General features: G+C 40.1%; 1 protein-coding gene across 2 annotated transcripts in view; it reads left to right on the plus strand.

Annotated features, from left to right (window-relative positions):
* ELAPOR2 (endosome-lysosome associated apoptosis and autophagy regulator family member 2) overlaps nt 1-22,075 on the plus strand; it is a 183,372-nt gene that overhangs the window by 116,990 nt on the left and 44,307 nt on the right. For both annotated transcript variants that reach the window (XM_024738459.1, XM_024738458.1), the window contains 7 exons: nt 1,041-1,188; nt 4,002-4,088; nt 6,495-6,600; nt 7,642-7,794; nt 8,409-8,497; nt 19,722-19,902; nt 21,549-21,677. In XM_024738459.1, coding sequence (XP_024594227.1) covers nt 1,041-1,188; nt 4,002-4,088; nt 6,495-6,600; nt 7,642-7,794; nt 8,409-8,497; nt 19,722-19,902; nt 21,549-21,677 — 893 coding nt within the window. The remainder of the gene's footprint in view (nt 1-1,040; nt 1,189-4,001; nt 4,089-6,494; nt 6,601-7,641; nt 7,795-8,408; nt 8,498-19,721; nt 19,903-21,548; nt 21,678-22,075) is intronic.

Consider the following 22,075-nt stretch of genomic DNA (forward strand, 5'->3'; position numbering starts at 1 on the left):
GGCCTGAAAATTCCAGTTGTTTCAGCTGCCCCAAACATTCATCCCTGCTGCTTGGCTCAGTGAGGTCACTGTGCTCTGCTTGGGTGCTGTCTCCCAGTGCCATGGTCTGGAAAGTGTCCTGAAGAATGAGGTCAGGGTCAATTTGGGCCTTGTCTCATGTGTTTTCCTGCTGTCAGGAATCTCGGTCCTTCACTGCCTATAGTCAATGCCTGAACATGGCTCACATGTTTTGTTTCGTTTACTAGATTGTTAAAGAAAAGGGCAAATCCAATACCAATTAGTGAGTCATGATGGGATGTGGAAGTCTCAGTCTTTCATTCAAATTTTTTTTTTTCTGTTAGTAAAAAGAAAATAATTGGCCAAAATCTCACTTATCATCCAGATAGAAAGTTAAATTTGAAGAGGAGGATAATAAGTTGTGCTGCCATACGGTTTGGTTGGAAATTTTTTTTGGCCCAAAAGTTGGCACGTGACTCATTATCGATTAAGAATTAGCTTATGGTTAGATTTACAACCCAACTTTCGTTCACTAGTGTATTTTCTTAATATTTCATTTTATTTTTTAGATAAAATTTCTAATCAGACTTTTAGCCCTACTATGTATTATGACACTATGATCTATATTTTATTTAGGTTCACTTTAAATTGGCTTTTTCTAGGACGATATCTTCTCTCACAATCAAGGAACCCCTGCATTCCCCTGCCAAGTATATGTTTGTAAATAAAACTTTAGATATTGTTTGAGAGAATAACTCCATCTAAGCCAGCTGGAATTAGTGATCATCTGTTTAGCAATCAAATTTTTGGTGAAAAGTAGCAGTTACATAGCAACTTGATTGTTTAACCATACCACCATTTAGGAAGTCGTGTGCCACAAGAAATGAACCTTTTTCCAGCCATGGTGTTGGCCTGTGAGTTCCACGTGAGCTTCAGACTCCTCTGCTGTGCTTTGTCGATGGAGCCGCTTTTAAATCTCAGTTACAGAACTTGTGAAAAAAGAGGTTTCTGAAGGCTGACGTGAAATGGTTTTGTTTCCACAGCTCTTCCTGGGTCCCTCGTGGAAATTACATAGAGTCCAATCGTGATGACTGCACGGTATCCTTGATCTACGCTGTGCACCTCAAGAAGTCGGGCTATGTTTTCTTTGAGTACCAGTATGTGGACAACAACATCTTCTTTGAGTTCTTTGTAAGGGCTTTTATATTCTAGAATTCACTTTTTAAAGGACATTCATATAAAATTTCTCTTAATCATTTGTTCCCATTCCATTGTATGCCTCCTTGGTTTTTGTGTTAAGTGAAGCTTTCAGTATGAAAAGAAGTGTTATTTTTTGTCTGTAATATTTTCTGGTTAATATTGTCTCTTTAACTTTGAGCTCTCACCTTGTAGAGTAACATTGGGCTTGTTTTTCCCTTTGGATGTGATTATTAGGCGACCACTTGGTGGAGACTTTGTGTGACAGATATTTTCCCCAAGATTCATTAAAATTTTTTTTATAGCTACAGATGCTACTTTGTTTAAAAATATGTTTTTACCAATTTTAGTTTTTGTTTAAAAGGCTTTTTTTCTCTTTGCAATTTCAAATATTTGAGTTATTTAAGTATATTCATGGGCAGTTAGGAGTGTCTGTGTCTTTCTGATTCTGCCGGTTTTGTACAATCCAGTGGAATCAATGGATGAGATAGTTGATGTCTCTGACAAGAGATTAAATAACATTACAGAATATAGGAAAAAGCAATAGTCTAACAGAATGGGCTGTTACCATGAAAATTATTTAACTATTTATATAAACTGTATCTAATCTTGCAAATATTTGTTGTGGCAGTGACTCAGATACTTGAGAAAAACTTCTCAGATTGACTTCTTAAACCAAAAAAAAGTGTGTGTTGTGCAGGCAACTGGGAAAATATCTTGTAAATGTTTCTGTGGTCCAGATTTCAGTAATAAATGTACTGATAATGCTAAAACAAATTTATATTGCTCTTGTTAATGGAAGTTTCTAAATCAAAAGTTTGCTAGGAAGAGATCTTTTCCATGAAGGTATGAGCCTTAGGCTCAAAGTCAAGAGATTCTGGCTCAGTTCCCAACTCTGCAATTGCTAGTTGTGTGTTATTGGACAATTAAGTTAACTTTCTAGTCCTCAGCATTCCTTTTTGTAAAGTGGATTGTAGGCAAGACCTTTTAAGAAGCCTCCCAGCTCTAAGGTCCTTTGATAAGTTTAACATGTTAAGCAATATTCAGATTGAGTTTTTAAGTTGCATTTTGTGTGTAAGATACTTCTCAGACTGAATGATTCTCTCTTCCATTGGACATTTTTGCAATATTACTAAAATAAAGTTAAGCAAGATAATTGTATAACTGTTAGAATAAGCATTTAGTTTTGTGTTGTCCATTAAGTCCTTTGAGAGTTGTCAGTAAAGGTACTCTTAAGGCATGAAACTTCACTACTTTCTCTCAATGATACCTTTGTTCTTCTGGATAGAGACTGAAAAGGGATGGTGAGTTCATGTTCCTTCTTTCACTGATGTTTCAGCTTTATAGGTTGCAGTTTATTGACTCAGAGGGTCAACACCTTATGGCCATCCTGCAAAATGGTTAGTGGAAAGAAATGGTCTGAAGACTGAAAGATGAAGATGCACCTGTGAACAATTCATAATTGAAAGCAGTAAAGTATTTGATTTTAGGAGTCTGGGAGTTTCATTCAGCTCTCCCTTCCACACACACTTTTTTTTTTTTTTTAAATGATGAAACTGGAATCTGGAGAGAATAAATGATTAGACCAAGGTTATACCTTTACTGGTTACTTTTAGAATAACAGGAGAACTCAGATCTGTAGAATGCCAAGAGAATGTCACGATAATCCATGATGTCTGATATCAGCTGAAAAAAAACCTTTCAGTTTATCTAAACATTGACCACCAAAGGTATATTCAGGGTTCCTATCTGTTTAAAAATGGCTTCCCACTTGCATTAGCATTGTCATTATGCTTCTAACATAAATATGACATTTGAACTCAGTTAAAGCAGATGTCCTCAGGAGCAGTCAGTGTTGTCTGGCATTTGGCTGTTGCAAGGATCTGTTTTCTAGTTAGTAAGTCTTTAGGAAATAACTTGTATGGAAATTTTTTTTTTTTTTTTGCGACATGCAGGCCTCTCACTGTTGTGGCCTCTCCCGTTGCGGAGCACAGGCTCTGGACGCGCAGGCCCAGCGGCCATGGCTCACGAGCCCAGCTGCTCCGCGGCATGTGGGATCTTCCTGGACCGGGGCACGAACCTGTGTCCCCTGCATTGGCAGGCGGACTCTCAACCACTGCGCCACCAGGGAAGCCCAAGATGGCCAAATTTTTGATGTCTAGGTATTCTTCATAGGCCTGGAAGAGGATGTCCCAACTCCTAGGTATTTGGGAAGAATTGTCTGAAAAGCACAAAGTGTTTGGTGCTAAAGATATTAGCTGTATTCATTTGCACTGGCATAGAATATCATTAACATCTGTCCCCAGATACCAGCTGGGGGCTTTGACTTTGGCTGTAGCCACTTACCTATACACATTTGGGTTAAGTCCCGGGGAAAGGAAGACAAAGCAGATTTCATTTATTTATTAATTTAAAAATTTAACGGCCCCAAATCTTATAAAAATAAACTTGATTTTTATACTTTCGGGCCTGCCTGGTGAATGCAAGCTTTTACATTTTTGTGATGACTTTTTCCCCTTTATGTGGATTTTCAGTGCTAACTCTCTCTTCCTCTGCCTCTGCCGCTGCTGCTTAGCGGCCCCCGCCACCCCCACCTTCTTAGTGGCCTAGTCTTTTTGTTACAGTAATGAGGATGGTTTACTTAGAACTACTAACTCACATGCAGCTGTCACTTAGGCTCCAGAGGTCTTGGCATTGTTTTGTAGACTTTGAAAGAAGCTCTTGCAGCCTGTCCTGTGCTGAGTAACAAATTTAATTAAAGCCATCATCCAAGAAGCTTTACTGGGGCCCTTGTGTTTATTCCACAGATTCAAAATGATCAGTGCCAGGAGATGGACACCACTGCTGACAAGTGGGTAAAACTCACCGACAGTGGAGTATGGGGCTCTCATTCTGTAAGTTTCTCTCTGTCCTCCGCTTCCCACCAACCCCATCCTTCTCCTTCCTGCCTTTTCCCAACCTTTTTTTTTTTTTTTTCTGGTACGCGGGCCTCTCACTGTTGTGGCCTCTCCCGTTGTGGAGCATAGGCTCCGGACGCGCAGGCTCAGCGGCCGTGGCTCATGGGCCCAGCCGCTCCGCGGCATGTGGGATCCTCCCGGACCGGGCCACGAACCCATGTCTCCTGCATCGGCAGGCAGACTCTCAACCACTGTGCCACCAGGGAAGCCGTTTCCTGCCTTTCTCTTTCTTCTTCGCTCCCTCTTCCTGCTCTTTCCTATCACACTCCAACTCTCCTCCTTTTAAAAGGGGCATTAATAGGAAGGAAGTCTACTCAAAACTAATATACAGAACCTCTGAGTATGTAAGTTTACAGATGTGGCAATCACATGAAAGAGAATCCGTGACTCTTGGCATTGGAAGGATCCTTGAATTTCTTTCATCCAACTTTCTCTGCAGTCTCCCCAACAAATGATTTTCAAGCTTGTCTTTTTGGGGACTGTGCTGACCCCATTGTTGGACAGCTCTGCGTATTACAAAATTCATCCATGTCTGGAGCTGAAACCTGCTTTCTGTCTGTCTATTCATCACCTATTGTTCAAAGTTCTACCCTTTCTGGTTGTGTCTGGTAGACTAACTACTTATTTCTTTAAGGACAACTCTTAAGTGCTTGAAGGCAATTATCAGGTAACACAGTCTCTGAATCTATTATTATTTGAGGCCTTTGGAGTGAGACATGGATTTAAAATCTAACTTTGGTTTACAGTAGTTGTGTTTCTTTAGGCAATTGGCTTCATCTCTGATGGTTCATAAGAGAAATGGGACCAATCTTGCAGAGTTAAATGAGATGATACATGGGGAGGGCCTAGTGTGGTGCCTGCAGTGTAGATTGGACACTGTTTCAATAAGTGACTGCCCATCCTTGCCTTTGTGTTGCAGCAGGTACCTCATCCTTTTTTGTTTTTTTCTGAAAAAAAATTTTTTTTTTCTGCATTGGGTGTTTTTTGCTGCATGCGGGCTTTCTCTAGTTGCGGCGAGCAGGGGGCTACTCTTCCTTGTGGTGGGAGGGCTTCTCACTGCGGTGGCTTTTCTTGTTTTGGAGCACGGGTTCTAGTTGCGCATGCTTCAGTAGTTGCAGCACGCGGGCTCAGTAGTTGTGGTTCGTGGGCTGTAGAGCACAGGCCCAGTAATTGTGGCACACGGGCTTAGTTGCTCCGTGGCATGTGGGATCTTCCTGGCCCATGGATTGAACCTGTGTCCCCTGCATTGGCAGGCGGATTCTTAACCAGTGCGCCAACAGGGAAGTCCCAACAGTATTAATTCTTCCAATCCAAGAACATCTATTAGTGTCATCTTCAATTTCGTATAATTTTCTGAGTTCAGTATTTTACCTCCTTAGATTTATTCCTAGGTATTTTATCCTTGAGTTGAGTGATTAATATCATGTACCCTTTCAGAGTACTTTTTTGATCTGTATGCCTGGAAGTGATATTAGTACCACTTAAGATCCATCCACCTAAGCATTCAGTCCGCTGGGCTTTGAAGGTACAAGTAACCCTTGGCAAGAAATATGCTTTCTTCACTTACAAAGACTTAACACAAAAGGAAAGTACTTAACACACTACTTCTCTGAATCTCTGGCAGGGTGAAGTAGTCAGATATGTTTTAATCTTATACTGCTTGAATTTGGCCAGCCAGAGACTGCATAGAAGAGTAGGGTGGCAAATGAGAAAGCAAGGCACCCTTAACATTAGTTTACTTGACTGAATCAGCATGAAATTGATCAGAAAAGTAGTTTGATTTATAAATATAAAAATGTTCTGGTGGCAAAGGAAGCAAATATTAGACGTGGTATCGTTTAAGTTCTGGAGTCATAGAGTTAAATCGGATTATTCTATAAGAATAGTCCTATTTTTCTCTTGTTGCTGTTGCAGTGTTTTTTGTTAAGTAATTTTAAAATGAAGCAAACTCATTCTGTTACCTTTTTGTTTTCAGAGCCCAAAGATCTACTTATGACTAGTGGCAGCCAATCAATATGTAATTGGGCCAAGTGCCTTTCACTGTCTAAAATGAGTCCCTTCGAAATATAAACCAAGACTTCATGCAAATGATTTGAAGATCATTTTATCTTTTATCATGCTTGAAGAATTTTCTTTTCCTTTTATCATTACTATATTTTTGGGGTTGGCAAACTATTTTTTTTTAGAATTGAAGCAGAGCTTAGGTCTCAATTAACAGTAGATTTAAATTTGTGGGTTCCATTTCATTATAATGCATTGAAAAGTGTATAAGAGATTAGCTTCTAGATATGATTGTAGATAGCATGGTTTATCTGACCTGAGTATCTTGTGTTCTCTTTATAGGTAATGTTGAAATCAGGCACAAACATACTGTACTGGAGAACTACAGGCATCCTTATGGGTTCCAAGGCCGTCAAGCCAGTGTTGGTAAAAAATATCACAATTGAAGGTATTTCCCAGCAGTCTGCTCTGGTAGTCACCTGTCATATTTAATAGTTAGTTAAAATATTGATTACTTTGTTGGTTTTGCTGGCTCACGGGGATTTAGGACAGAAATTAATATGTTAGACATCATATAGGCCTAGAGACCCTGGTTTTATTCTTGGCAAATTGATGGGGATGTTTTTTTTCCTATCCCTAAACTGAATTATTTAATTTGTGTGGAAAAAGTAAACATGATGACAATTGTAGGTGTCTTTAAATAAAAGAAAATAATATTGATTAATAAGATCCTGCTGTTCGTTCGAGAACTCTCTATGTGCTGGCATAGTGCTTATTCAGGTCACCACTGTATCCCTAAAAATAACAGTGAAATAGATATCTTGGCCTGACTTGTCTCCTACACCTTTTGCCTCTCTGAACCAGCTGTGCATTTTCTGGCTCAGAATAGTAGCCAGTAAACCCTGGCATGGTTCATTCTCAATTAGGGCTACTTTTAATCAAAGCAGTTGATTCTCCTTTATTAAAGTTTGGTTTAACGTTTTAGTATGTTCTAGGTACACCTGTTCCTGTGACGCTAACTCATTAGTCATAGGGACATCTGCTGGCAAAGGCTGGAATTACAAGCCAGAAGAAAAGTCGAGCCTTTCCCAGGGTCCCTTAGGTCTTGTCAGCTACGTAGTGAACAGTGGAGAAAAAGGCAGCAGGTGGCCACAAAGATGAGAGAATGGTATAGACTTGGAGGGAACCTTAGAGTTTATGCCACTTCTGATTAGTGGAATTGCCTTTTGACAGCTGAGTTTATACATTGACTGTATACCTCTGTCAAGTCTGAATCTCTCGTTGAAGTGTTTGCTCCACTTATGTATGCAATTCAGTATCCAGCCCAGTTCCTCACACACAGTAAATACATTTTCGGTGTTGAATTAATGGGATATAAAAGACCTGGGCTGAGCTTATTGTTAATAGAGGTAGAGGCAGCAAGGATGCACTGATTTGCGTGTTCCTGTTCGGTCCTCCCATGCTCTCTCTGTTTCCCATTACCACACAGGGGTGGCATACACATCGGAATGCTTTCCATGCAAGCCTGGCACCTTCAGCGACGAACCAGGTTCATTCATCTGCCAAGTTTGTCCCAGAAACACCTATTCTGAGAAAGGAGCCAAAGAATGCATCAAGTGTGACGTGGACTCCCAGTTTTCAGGTAAAATGAGTCTCCGGTTTATACTCTTTGTTCTTTTCTTTCTAAATTTATGTTTGTTGAGAGTATATAGTCATAAGCCAGAAATCACACATACGATGTGATGGACACAGTGGGCCAGAAACCAAAGTGCCGAACGGAATCCATACTGAGTGGGTAAAATAGGATGTCTAATTACCCCTTTCTGCAGGACTTTTCTCTTTGTCTGTAATGTTTTCTATTCCCCCCCCCCACCAAGGTAACTGTTTTGGATATGTTTATACTTGTCTAAAAAGGTTCATTTTGTACTTTTAGATGATTCCTTGGCATGGAGATGTACTTAGAAACTTTTAATTTGTTCCAAATTTGCAACATTCTGTGATAATGGAGGAAATCTAATGTCTTCTTGGAAAAACTGTGATATGCTCCTTGTGTATCATGGAAACATTTACTGCTCTAGGGACAATAAAAATGCAGGCCTCTTGTTCTTTAGGCCTAGCTAGTTCTACCTAAATTCCTCTGGTACAGTTATTTTTACTTTTCACTTGTCTACTTTTTGTTTGTTTGTTTTCATGTTTGCCTTTTCTTAGAGTCACAACATAAATGACTCATTTCTGAAATTCGTTTTCCTGTTGCAGAAGAAGGATCCAGCAAGTGTACGGAGCGTCCTCCCTGTACCACAAAAGACTATTTCCAGATCCACACTCCATGTGATGAGGAAGGAAAGGTACAGGCTGTGTTCAGTCAGCTCCATCCCACATTTATCCACCCTTTTCCCAATTTGAGCAGACTCGAATTTGTTCATGAGAGAGTTAAATGAGTAGATTTATATAGTGCGTGTGTGTAAGTAGCACGAAGGAAATGTAAGGTTTTAGACTCTGAAGCCCAACTTCCCAGCTTTGATTTTCGTATCTACTGCTTTTTAGTGCTGTGGGCAAGTTATTTGCTGTAAGTCTCAGTGTTTTCATCTGTAAAACGGGAATAATGTCAGTACCGACTTCATAAGGCTGCCATGAGAATGCATGAAATACTCAATTTAAGGTCCTTAGCACAGTGCCTGGCACATAGTGAGTGCCCAATCAATTACTGCTGTTTTTAACAGTTACATTTTTGTCAGAAATAATATCAGGAGAAGCACAGCCTTAAAGTGTGTTCTGTGACTCACAGGATGGAAATACTGTGTAACTTCTCTTTAATTATTTGGTTACTCAGTAGCTTTGGTCAATAAAAGCCATGTAGCCATAGGCTGATTCAGTTATGGCAGATTGCTGTGTAATTGCATTAAATGCAAAGTAATTACCATATAAATGGCACTTAGCCAGAGGAATAATGCACACAGGAACTCTGCAGTTGACCTGCCATTGTCTTAATTAAAAAGTTAGGGACTTCCCTGGTGGTCCAGTGGTAAAGAATCTGCCTTACAGTGCCGGGGACATGTGGGTTCGATCCCTGGGCGTGGAACCAAGATCCCGCATGCTGCGGGGCAACTAAGCCCGTGCGCCGCCACTATTGAGCTTGGGCACCCTGACTAGAGAGCCCACGGGCCGCAAACTACAGAGCCCGCCCGCCACAACTAGAGAGAGAAAAACCTGCAGCCACAACTAGAGAGAAGCCCGCATGCCACAATGAAAGATCCCGTGTGCCTCAACGAAGACCCCGCGTGCTGCCATTAAGACCCGACGCAGCCGAAAATAAATAAATCTTAAAAAAAAAAAAAAAAAAGTTAGCCCTACCAGCCTATGTCAGTAGGAGAAACTGAGGTTAAAGTGGCTGTACTGCAGCATTCTTTGTGTGTTTTTTTATCTTTGAAATCATGACATTTAATTTCTTGACCTAGTTTGTAACATATACAGAGGTGTCAGTATTACTTTCTTTTCTTAATTTTGTATCCTTAGGTTCTAATCTATAATTTTTGTATTTATATAATTGTTAATCTTACCCTTAGTCCTTAGGTTTTTTTAAAAAAGAATTTACTTTTGAATACTTAAGACCAAGTATATTCTTGTGTTTTACAGTATAGCAAGTACTTACTAACTCAGAATAAGTCAAAGGAAGGCCAGTTTAAATTAGGGGAAAATTTCAATGATTAGAAGTACCTCTATTACTTTTAATAAGAACAGTAACTCTAACAGCTTTTGAGTGACAAGGAGTTATGAGGTAAGATCTTGAATGCCCTACTATAATGGTCAGGTGAGGCCTATTTCTATTTGGAAAATGTATGTAGAGAGCCATTAAGGTTGGTTGAAAGTAACCTGGAATAATGTTTCTTTAACTAAACTTTTCTTAGCTAAACTTCCCTTATTAATGAGTAAGGCAAATTAAATTTAGTTTATTTTATGTAATAGTCATTATTGCAGCATTACTGAAGCTTAAATGAATGAGATCCAGTATACAAATAGATCTTGATTTTGCTATAATGAAAGTATTCAAAATTCATATTTTTATTATGTCAGTGAGTAGTTTTTATTATGTCAGTGAATAGAGTGACAAAATCTAGTTGACCTGGGCTTAAGGAAGTAAAGCCATATATTAAAATATATTAAACGTAGAACGCACAGAATACACACACATGCGCACACATACTCGTATATGCACATGTGTACACCCACAGGCGTATTGTGTACACACATACACACAAATTGCGCTCTTTCTGTTGTGTCTGGGTAAACTCTGAACTTGTTCTTGGTATAGAACAAAACAGTGTACCACCCCACCATAAACTCAGAAATTCTTTTTTTCATTTTTTAATTGGAGTAGAGTTGATTTACAATGCTGTGTTAGTTTCTGCTGTCCAGCAAAGTGAATCGGTTATACATATACATATATCCACTCTTTTTTTAGATTCTTTTCCCATATGGGCAATTACAGAGTATTGAGTAGAATTTCCTGTGCTGTACAGTAGGTCCTTATTAGTTATCTATTTTATATCAGTGATTCTTTAAAAACTGCTTTAAGACTTAATTCAAGAGAAATGTTTCTAGCTTCAGAAGTGAACAAAATGCAACAGGAACTTAATTAGATAACAGGTATAGTGAAGAAGTGTGAATAACACATGTGAATTTGAATTTTTTTCTATTTTTGTTTGTTTCAACATTTTCATTTGTTGTGGTTCATCTTTTTAAGAGGTATGTTATTCTTGCTTGGAGTAACCTGGTGATTTCCCGGTGGCTTAGTGATGTTTCCCAGGTTGTTCAACGACTGTGTTTTGGCTCTTTTTGTCCTGTCATACTCTTTTTGATCTCATTTTCCCCATGCTTGGAGAGGATCATCAAGGGAAGTGGCTCTTGAGGTATACAGACTTTGAACATTATAATTTGTACGACACAGGAACGTTCAAGTTTTTGAAGCTTCATTATTTGATTGCTTCCTGCTTCTAGGAGACTTTTTTTTTTTTTTTGCGGTATGCGGGCCTCTCACTGCTGCGGCCCCTCCCGTTGTGGAGCACAGGCGACGGATGCGCAGGTTCAGCGGCCATGGCTCACGGGCCCAGCCGCTCCGCGGCATGTGGGACCCTCCCGGACCGGGGCACGAACCCGTGTCCCCTGCATCGGCAGGCGAACTCTAAACCACTGGTTTTTTTTGCGGGGGGGGCTCTGATCAAATCAGGGAAGGCTTCAGAGCTGTGTAAAACCTGGGCAAGGGCATGGGAGGAGAGCATTTCTGCAGGAGGAAGCAGGATGGTGAAGACTTGACGTGGGAGGGAGCCTGAGTGTGACTAGAATGTGAGGGTATGAGTAGGGAGTTGCCCTGGGTGCCACAGACTAGTGCTAGAGTAGGCATGCTTTCATAGTAGTGAGTTAGCTTGAAAATTTTACATATATTTTGTTTCCGAAAGGTTGCGTAGAGCCCACTTTTTACCTGTGTTGCATGAGGTACCCCCGTATGGTTACATACAAGCACATGCACAGATCCAGTGCTTGAGATTTGAGCCCAAAAGAATGTTGACCCATGATAATGGGCAAGTATTCTTCAAGAGAGGGCATCTTTTAATATTAACAAGATATTTGATGGAGCTTCTCCCTATGGATGACATCCGTGTGGATAAGCTCTCTCTATGGGTAAGACAGAGAACCGTGGACCCAATGATATGGTTAAGTTGGATCTATGGCTAACCCAAGAACTATATGTAAAATGTTTGATTTTATAATTGGATGGCAGCTAGGAGAATAGTTGATCTGGATTAGCAGTATAGTTGTTATATATTTGCCATAGGCAGATAAATTTAACAAAGTATTTCTACATACCCTAACTCATACCAAGAAGAATATGAATTCACATAACTTATTTTCATCATATTATTGAAAAATCCTTAACTTGCATGAAGACATTAGGGTTAAGTATACCAAATAGTAGATTTATAAAGCTGGGTCAGGAAGATCTCTGTGCTTGAAAAATGAGCTCAAATTAGTGAAATCAAAATTTATTTGTGTCAAAGAAAGTCTCAGATATAAAAGTATTTAAAAAAGAGAAAACATTAACTTGCCAAAAAGATTTATAAGAGAATCCAGGCTTTAGAAGACCCGGCTCAGAAAATTAAAAAATACAGCAGATATTTAAAGGGGAAAAACTTTCAAGAATATAAAAATTGAAAATTGGGTTTTCATTTAAGCTGTTTTTTAAAAAAAATTTTATTTTATATTGGAATATAGTTGATTGAAAATTTTGTGTTTCAGGTGTACAGAAAAGTGGTTCAGTTATACATATACATGTCTCAATTCTTTTTCAAATTCTTTTCCCATTTAGGTTATTATAGAATACTGAGCAGAGTTCCCTGTTCTACACAGTTGGGCCTTGTTGGTTACCTCTTTTACATGTAGTACCCTGTGTATGTTAATCCCAAGCTCCCAATTTATCCCTGCCACTTTTCCCCTTTGGTAACCATAAGTTGGTTTTCTGCATCTGTGACTCTATTTGTTTTGTAAATAGGTTCATTTATACCATTTATTAAGATTCCACATGTAAGTGATATCATGATATTTGGCTTTCTCTCTCTGACTTACTTCTCTTAGTATGGTCATCTGCAGGTGCATTCATGTTGCTGCCAATGGTATTATTTCATTCGTTTTCATGGTGGAGTAACATTTCCTTCTGTATCTGTACCACGTCCTCTTTATCCATCCGTCCATGGACAATTTGGTAGCTTGCAGGTCCCGGCTATTGTACATACTGCTGCAGTGAAGGTTGGAGTGCACGTGTGTTTTCGAATTATGGCTTTCACCATAGAGACGTGCAGGAGTGAGCCGGCCAGATCATAGGTGGCTCTATTTTTAGTTTCTTAAGGAAGCTTCAATAGTGTTCTCCATAGTGGCTGTACCAATTTACAGCCTCACCAACAGCGTGGGAGGGTTCCCTTTTCTCCACATCCGTCCAGCAGTTTTTGTTCGTAGACTTTTTAATGATGGCCATTCTGATTGGTGCCAAGTAATACCTCGTTGTTGTTTTGATTTGCATTTCTCTACTGTTAAGCGATGCTGAGCATCTTTCCATGTGCTTGCTTGCTTTCTTTTCTTTTTTTTTTTAATCAGTGTGTGGGAAATTTACCTTTTGAAGTTGGCTTCTTGAAAGTCTGCCATTTTATGAATTCTCTTTCGAGTACTACCCCAGGACGTTTGTTGAAAGCAGGTATCATTTTTTAATATTTTTTATTGGAGTATAATTGCTTTACAATGGTGTGTTAGTCTCTGCTTTATAACAAAGTGAATCAGTTATACATATGTTCCCATATCTCTTCCCTCTTGCGTCTCCCTCCCTCCCACCCTCCCTATCCCACCCCTCTAGGTGGTCACAAAGCACCCAGCTGATCTCCCGAAGGCAGGTATCATTTAGAGCTCCATAGGCCTTGTGAATGTCAAGTGCCCATAAGCACCGGTTTTAAAGTTGTAGTTACGGGAAACGGCCACAAGGTAGCAGCATTTCTTCATGCCAAACTCGGGTTACTGGGGTAACCAGAGGCTTGGTGAAAGTCCTGTTCCAGGGTTGTAAAGGAGAGTGGAGTGTGGTAGGACAGACACCCAAGGGCTTGTGTTTCTTTACATCTTCCCTCTTCCACTACAACCCCCGGACCAATCCCAACCCCTGCAAAAAATGTGCGGAGATTGCTTTCATCCGTGGGGGCAGCGACTCTAAGGAAGGAGGCTGGAGGTGGGCACCTCAGCATCAGGAGACGTGGGGACCGGGTGACTTTTCAGTGCTCTTCCATCCCAGACAGTCCACAGTTTTTTGGTTGCACTAGGCTTGGCATAGCTGTAGGAAGGTCCGCCTGGATCTGGAGATTGTGGTCCCATCCAGAGGGGACCAGGCAGTACAGGTCCAAGGGGAGCTCCTTTGCTGGCACATCCTTCCCAGCTTCCTCAGCACCATGAGAGTCCAGCCTTGGGAACCAAGGCTACTGAGGCTCCAGAGCTGTGAACCAGCCCGGATTTCCAGGGCCTGAGGGGAATATAATAGGCATTCCTTTTTAAATTTTTTTCTTAATTTTTAGATCATATTGGAGTATAGTTGATTTACAATGTTCTGTTAGTTTCTCCTGTACAGCAAAGTGAATCAGTTATACATATGCATTTATCTATCTTTTTCAGATTCTTTTCCCATATAGGTTATTACAGAATATCGTGTAGAGTTCCCTGTGTTATGCAGTCTGTCCTTGTTGATTATCCATTTTATATGTATAGTAGTGTGTGTATGTTAATCTCAAACTCCTGACAGTTCTCTTGTTCATCATATCAACAGAGGTTGTCTCATATCTGCCTGTAAAAGTCAGGGGGTTAAGGTAGTTTTGTAAAGGAGTCAGCAACTTACAGAAAAGCTTAAGGTTTTATTTATCTTGGGTACCAAAACTAGACAGAGTGACTTTTTTTGGTCTGTTTTATTTCAGGGTAAAAAGTGGTCCCTCCTACCCTTACCACCCTTGGATGTGATACATGTTTCCTTTTAATGGTGGCAAAGCAAGGTGTCACTTTTGCTTCTGTACTTGGAGATGATTAGAAAATTTAATGAATCTAAAAAATACTTTTCAGAATTGGAGTGGGGGAAGGCAGGGCAGGAGTCTCTTGACTCATGTGACTGGGAAATCATTGCAGAGCAAAGAGTTTTATCAAGACTTTCTCTTGCTCTTCTCGCTGATATTCTGAGCTCAGTTTGATTTCCTTCTCAGGTAGGTTCCTTGCTCTGGCGCCAGATACCCCCTGACATCTCTACCCAAACCACTGTCACCGTCACAGCATTTTATAGGAGGGGTGACCGAAGTTTCCGAAAAGACTCTGGCCCTGCTTGAATCACGAGCCCATCTCAGACCAGCCATTCTGTCCAGTACCGTGAGCTACTCTGGTTGGGCAGCTCAGTTCACCTTCTAATCCCTGTGGCTGGGGAGGCCAGACCATATCCCAGTTCCTTTCAGCATCACACAAGTCAATTCCTACAGAGAGAGAGATGGTGTCTGTTACCACAGTAAAACGAGAGTGATCCTGTACATGTTCATAGAACACATCCACTGTTGAATAAGGTAGCTCTGGCAAGATTGTCTTGAAATACTGGGAATTCCCACGTAATTTTGTACACACCTCTCTTGATACTTACGTGGTGATCATAGTTCGCTAGTGTTTTGGTATGAGATCACTTTACTGCAGATCCTTGTAAAGATGACTGTTCCCTTCACTGGAGTCTCTGCTTCCTGTAGACAGAAACATGTTCTTAATCGTTAAAAACAATCTCTAGGCCTAGCAGAGTGCCTGGAATGCCGAAGGTAGTGAAACATCTTTTGAATAAATTAGTGAATGAGAGAACTGGTGAGTGAATGTATGATTAACACGTTTAGAGCGTTGTGTTCTGTCCTTGGTAGAGGCTTGGGGAAGTTTTCACAAAATGGGAAGAAACTAGAGAAAAGAGGCCAGGATATTAAACTATTTCATATGAAGTATGGTTGAAGTTTCTGGGAATGTTTTTTCCGCTTGGAAGAAAGACACCGTCGGATGGAGGAATCACGATCACCTTGCTGGTGTTTCCTAGTTTTCCCAAAGAGATCTGATCTCTTTCCTTTGAATAACCATGACATTTCATGTTTCTCTTGGAAATGATGATGATGACAATAATAGTAATAATAGTGATAGTATTAATAGCAGAAGCAGCTGTCCTTTACATATTTATCTGCATGCTTGCTCTTTCTGTGTGTGTGTGTGTGTGTGTGTATTCACACATTGCCGCCAGTTCTTTTCTTCAACAGCTATGTAATTAGACATTAGAATACCCAGTTTGCAAACAAGGAAGCTGAGGCTTGATGAGGAGTACTTTCTTTGCCCTTTAATTAACTTCAGTATTACAAATTATTTCAAGTGCTCAATGTCTATAACACAGTCCTTCTGAGTTATAAAGCAGAAGTAAGATGGAGGGGACATTAAAAAAATAGGGTATAAAGGGGTATGGCTTTTAGATCAGCCTTTCTTCCTATATGATTTAAGCAAGTGGAGTGTACTTGGAGCCTGTGTTTCTTAATTAGGATGATAGGAAGCAACATGGCATTTCTCAGTGACTAGGGATTTCTGAATTTATTTTATTTTATAATTGTATTTATTTGTTTATTTTTGTCTGTGTTGCTTCTTCATTGCTACGCGCGGGCTTTCTCTAGTTGCAGCGAGTGGGGGCTACTCTTTGTTGCGGTGTGCGGGCCTCTCATTGTGGTGGCTTCTCTTGTTGCGGAGCATGGGCTCTAGAACGCAGCCTCAGTAGTTGTGGCGCACGGGCTTAGTTGCTCCACAGCATGTGGGATCTTCCAGGATCAGGGCTCGAACCCGTGTCCCCCCGCATTGGCAGGTGGATTCTTAACCACTGTGCCACCAAGGAAGCCCCGGGATTTCTGAATTTAAAATAAAAATTTCATGACAGTCTTCTTTAAAAGCTTTTCTTAAAAGAAAGGTTTATTGAGTTGTAATTCTCATACCATACAACTCATCCACTCACAGTGTCAGTTTAGTGTTTTTTTATTATATTTAATTTTAGAACAGTTTTGTTGCCTAAAGCCCCAGATAGAACCTCCGGTGCATTGTGTTTTTGGTTTTTTTTTTTCCCAGTACAATGTTAAATCCCCATGGTGTCTTCCACATAAAGGAAGAAGAGGACCCAGACTTTTAAGCATTTAGAAAAGGGAAAACAGAAAACAGCAGAGGCTTCATAGGAAAGGAATCCAAGTGAATGCCGCTACGTAGAAGGGTGGGCTGAGGCCGTGCTTAGCACAGATGTGATGCTGAGCCTGGCTTTGAAGGAGGGGTCAGACACAACTCGGCAGAATGGGATGGTAATAACAAGAGAGACAAATGATGAGTGCCCGGTGATTTGCAGCTGGAGAGGATTGAGGTTTGGGAGAGGCAGAGAGACAAGTGATAGCCTGCCTGACCGGGGGTATCTGAGTTAGAACGTCATGCTGCACAGGGCTGTTAGGTCGGAGTGACAATCAGTAAACCCTTTGAAACAACCTGTAATTTAGATGAGCTCAGCCAGTCTACAAAGCCTTAGTGCGTTTGTGCAACGACTTTTGAAGGAAGGAAGCTGGCAACCGTGGACAAACCCAGTCTCAAAACTTGTCTAAACTTCAGTCTTCCCAGTTTTGAATTTTATTTTTAAGTGAAAACCAGCTTCCAATCGATACCCCCAATGCATTTCTTTAAAACATATTTTACTCATGCTTATATATTTTAAATATACCTGGAGGCTGTAGCTCTTCTGTAATCTTAATGGCAGTCTGCTCTATTAGGGTTTTGGTTTCATAAAGCATTTCATAATTTTATCGCAGCTTGCCAAAGAATGACTTGATTGTTGGTTTTTCACCTGCACAGTGAGCCATCTGGTGCTAAAGATCATTAATATTAATTGTTATCTTTCCCCAGTCAGCCAGACTTGAAAGCATCTGCCCCGTTAGAAAGAGAGGCACAGAATCAATCTGCCATGTGAAGCAAGGGCTCTGCAAAGAAAGCTTTCACTGTAGAGCATTTGACACTTGACTTTTGAACGTTTAAATGTTTAAAGGTGGTGCATATTTCCTAATTTTTAAACATGCACTGTGCTTGGATTGAAAATCGTGTGGTTAGCCAATCTGTCAAAAATGTACTTGCATACTTTATTATTTTTACCCTCACTGAGAGTATTTTTCCTCTCCCTGGCTAGCGCTTCTTTACAATTACTAGCTGCGTTTGACTTCTGGGCAGGTATAAGAGGTCTTATCCGAAGTTTCCTCATTTATAAACTCGTGCGTAATATAATCGAGCTCCTGAAGTGCTGGGGAAGGTTGCGTGGTGCCCCCGGGGTGAGCCGTTGATGCTCAGCCTCAGGACCACACCCACTCCCACGTGGGAGCCAGCTTTTCCCAACAAGGCAGTAGCTCACACGTAACTCATTGCGATTTTAATTAACGTCGAAATAAATCAGCAAATCTGTGAATTGCCTAGCCTTGGAAATTTGTTTTCTGTGCTGCTTAAGCCAGAACTTAAAAACGACAATCCCCCAAATGTAATGAGGTTTCATTTGCTTACGTTCTCTGAGTTTTACATTGCCTTTCTCAGAGGAATTGAGAGCCCCTGTTGGATACAGGATCTGTTTACTTTGTTCAGCTGTTTAGGAAACTCCAGCAGGAATAGCCGTCATTTGGCAGATGGTGAGCGAGGCAGATGGGGGAAGTGGCTGGTTAAGCTGTATCATGATGTAGGCCATAAATGCAGAGAGAGAGAGAGTTGTAAAAAGAAAAAAAATGTTGTTTCTACTTCCGTTGAGACTTCTACTTTTTAAACCATGTTCTTAAGCACCCTTCATTAGATAAGGTAACCTATTCTTCCATAAGGGAATATTTGAGAGTGAAATCGAGTGGCCGTAAGGGCTCACTATAGATGACTTCTTATTAACTAAATAACTATAGAGAATTGCCTTTAATTTGGGGTCTCCTGCTTCAATATTAGACTTATCATTGCAGAAGCTGTTGTAAAGGAGAAGCAGTACTTTCAGCCGAGCGTATGTCTAACGAGGGAACTCTTAGTCTCTTTTTAAAAACGATATTAAGTTATGAAAGAGTTGATTTTTCTCTTTGCATTTAGAATGCCTTTTATGTTTTTCACAGTGCATATAAATTTTGTTTTGAAGTGGCTAACCCACTTAATGTTTCTGGTTCCAAAAGACAATGATTTTATAACAGTTTTCTGGGTTTGGCTGAGTTGTAGCTACTTAGTTGTACCTTGTTTTGTTTTGCGGGGTGTGCGTGTGTGAGAGAGAGGAAAAGTTGAAAAGACTACCCTCCGTGAAGGTAGATGTGATCTTAATCCTGTGGTTTGGAGCACAGGTGACAGGGCCTAGAAGCCTCAGGAGGAAATATTTTAGCTACAGCTCTTGTAGTCCAACATCAGGTTATTGGAAAAGACTCCGAGAGCATCTACCAGTGTTTATGAAATAACGGGATTGCGATGTGAAGCTAGAGATACTCTTTTTAAAAAATAACCGTTTTGTTTGGTGATCACTGTGTGCAAAGCATGATTGTGTGTGTTGTAGACAGGGGAAAGGAAGAGAGTAGTGGGGGTCTCAGCTTGAGAAAGGGAGTCTGCATAGACCCTGAGGGCAGTTAGGGAATAATGTGAACAGCGGCTAGAAGAGTGAGGGCTGCAAGCATGTTCTGTGTATTTTAGAGAGGAATTTCATGATGAGGCCGTGCTGTGTATGACGTAAGGCCTCCTGCAGCTTAGTGTAAAAACATTTGGAGGTAATGGTCATTTCCCCACCGAAGTGTTTTTTTCTTTTTGTCTCATTTTGTTACTAAAGTTTTAGATTCTCTTCAGCTTGGCCCTTCTATTCTATCACTGTTTGGACTTTACCTAATCTTTACCATGTCAATTTAACATGTTTGTTATTGGAAGTTCAAAGCAAATAAAGCATGTTATATGACTTGCAAGCCTATGTTTTTTTTTTTTTTCCTCTCTCTCTAGACACAGATAATGTACAAGTGGATAGAGCCCAAAATCTGCCGGGAGGATCTCACAGATGCTATTAGGTTGCCCCCTTCTGGAGAGAAGAAGGATTGTCCACCTTGCAACCCTGGATTTTATAACAATGGATCTTCTTCTTGCCATCCCTGTCCTCCTGGAACTTTTTCGGATGGAACAAAGGGTACGTGATATCAGCTGGTTCAAGAGTTGGACCTTGAGTGAAATAAACTTGTTGGACCACATTGACATTGTCCTGAATTGTTTTTATGGAAATTTTTTTTTTTTTTTTTTTTTTTTTTTTTTACCAGTTGCGGAGCACAGGCTCAGCGGCCATGGCTCACGGGCCCAGCCGCTCCGTGGCATGTGGGATCTTCCCGGACCGGAGCACGAACCCGTGTCCCCTGCATCGGCAGGCGGACTCTCAACCATTGCGCCACCAGGGAAGCCCTGGAAAAATTTTAAAACACATAATTTTCTTATCTCACAGACTGAAGAAGAGTTAAGAAATATAAGGGAATTGTGAGACTGCAGTAGCTTATTCAACATAGCATAAGGATAGTTTTTAATGGCATTTTGTGTAACACACAACCTCCTAATGGGTTGATGCTTTGGATATTTATAAGAAAATTCCACCAGTTTAAGTGATTATGGATAAGCGCTCCTTTTCCAGTGTGTGTGCGCACATATATTGATACAAGCATAAAATACTTTTATTTCAACTGGAATAAACACATTTTGTGCTATAATAATAGCAAAAATTGATTATTTTGATCAGATAGCAATTAAAATAGTTCCTAAGTAGATTGTTTCAAAGTGTACGTTTGGGAAGAATTTAGTACTTACCAAACAATAATAAAGTGGTTACGGAATTTGTTTTAGTTTTACTCGATAAAGACTACAGTGCATTTTTGTGGCCGGTATCTTACTTGAATATAGCTGTGCTGTATAGTTAATGTCCAGAGCCTCTGAGAGCATAAAAAGGACTCGAGAGTTGAATTGACTTGGGTTCAAATCCACTTGCTGCAGGCTACCAATAGTGTGATTTAGCCACTAATTTGAATTCAATTTTCTCATTTGTAAAATTGCAGACAATAATATCTAGCTCATCATCACTGAGCAGGTTATATAAACATGTCTCCTCCAGTACTTTGGTACCAGGAAATGCTTGCTCAATGAACATTTTCTCTCTCTCCCCTTCTTTTACTGTTGTGATAATGCCAAGTGTCTTGACTAAGTAAAAAAATGATTGTAAGAGACCCTTTTATTTAGTGTCATAGATGTTAATTTAAATTAGGTTTATTTATAAATCTAACTCTTTCCACACCCCCTCAGCTCGCATCATCACTTTTAAGTAGAGCCAATATTTTGAATTTCAAGTAACCAGTCCATAATTAAATGGTGTAATAGTCAGTTAAGTTTAGTAACTAGTAGGAAGGGTGGAATATTTCCTTATTTATGATGTAGAGGAAACTGATTCTAAGATCACATGTAAGTGAACTTATTTCAGAATCACCCTTCTTATGGAAGGTAATTTCTGTATGAGCAGTTATTCCCAGAAATGCAAGGAAAAATTGTCTTAAAAGATTTTGTGTTCTTTTCCTTTTTCATGTTAATCAAGTATATATGTACATACTCTATCCAGAATTATTTTTCTTTCTAGACTGCTCTTGAGAAAGTTGTTAATTCTTAAGGGAATTGGTGGTTTACTATCTCTCCTTTCCACTTGCCTCTCTGCTAGTTAAAGTTTAGTAGTGCTTGGAACAGAGGAAGAGGAAGTTATCCGGATGTGATTTAATTGTAATTCTCTGCCCCATTTGTCTCCTGTAGAATGTAGACCATGTCCAGCAGGAACAGAGCCTGCCCTTGGGTTTGAATATAAATGGTGGAATGTCCTTCCTGGCAACATGAAAACCTCCTGCTTCAATGTTGGGAATTCAAAGTGTGACGGAATGAATGGTAAGTTCAGAATCAGCCTTCTCAGTGTATTTTGGTGGTAGAGACTCTTGGACTCAACCTGTGTAAAAACACACTAAATATGGCTATGAGGAACTTCAATCTTAGCATTTGGCTACTTGCCTGTCTTCCCAGACCTCACATAAAAATAGTAAATATGGTGTCATAGCCACATGACTGCCCTCTAAGAATATAAACTATTTTGCATTTTTTTGGAGTCACTTTTGAAGTAGATGTTGCAGATCACCATTTATGATTGTTATACATACCAGAATAGATCACCAAGGGAGGCAATGAAATTTGTGTTGTTTGCCACTTGGAAGAGTCATAGTATATATATAACACCGTATGAAAGCATTTCTGCCTAGACTGGTTTTATGGCTCAGCACTGAGCCATGAGG

This window comes from Neophocaena asiaeorientalis, unplaced genomic scaffold (genome assembly GCF_003031525.2).
Source record: "Neophocaena asiaeorientalis asiaeorientalis breed wild unplaced genomic scaffold, Neophocaena_asiaeorientalis_V1.1 scaffold89, whole genome shotgun sequence".
NCBI lineage: Eukaryota > Metazoa > Chordata > Mammalia > Artiodactyla > Phocoenidae > Neophocaena > Neophocaena asiaeorientalis.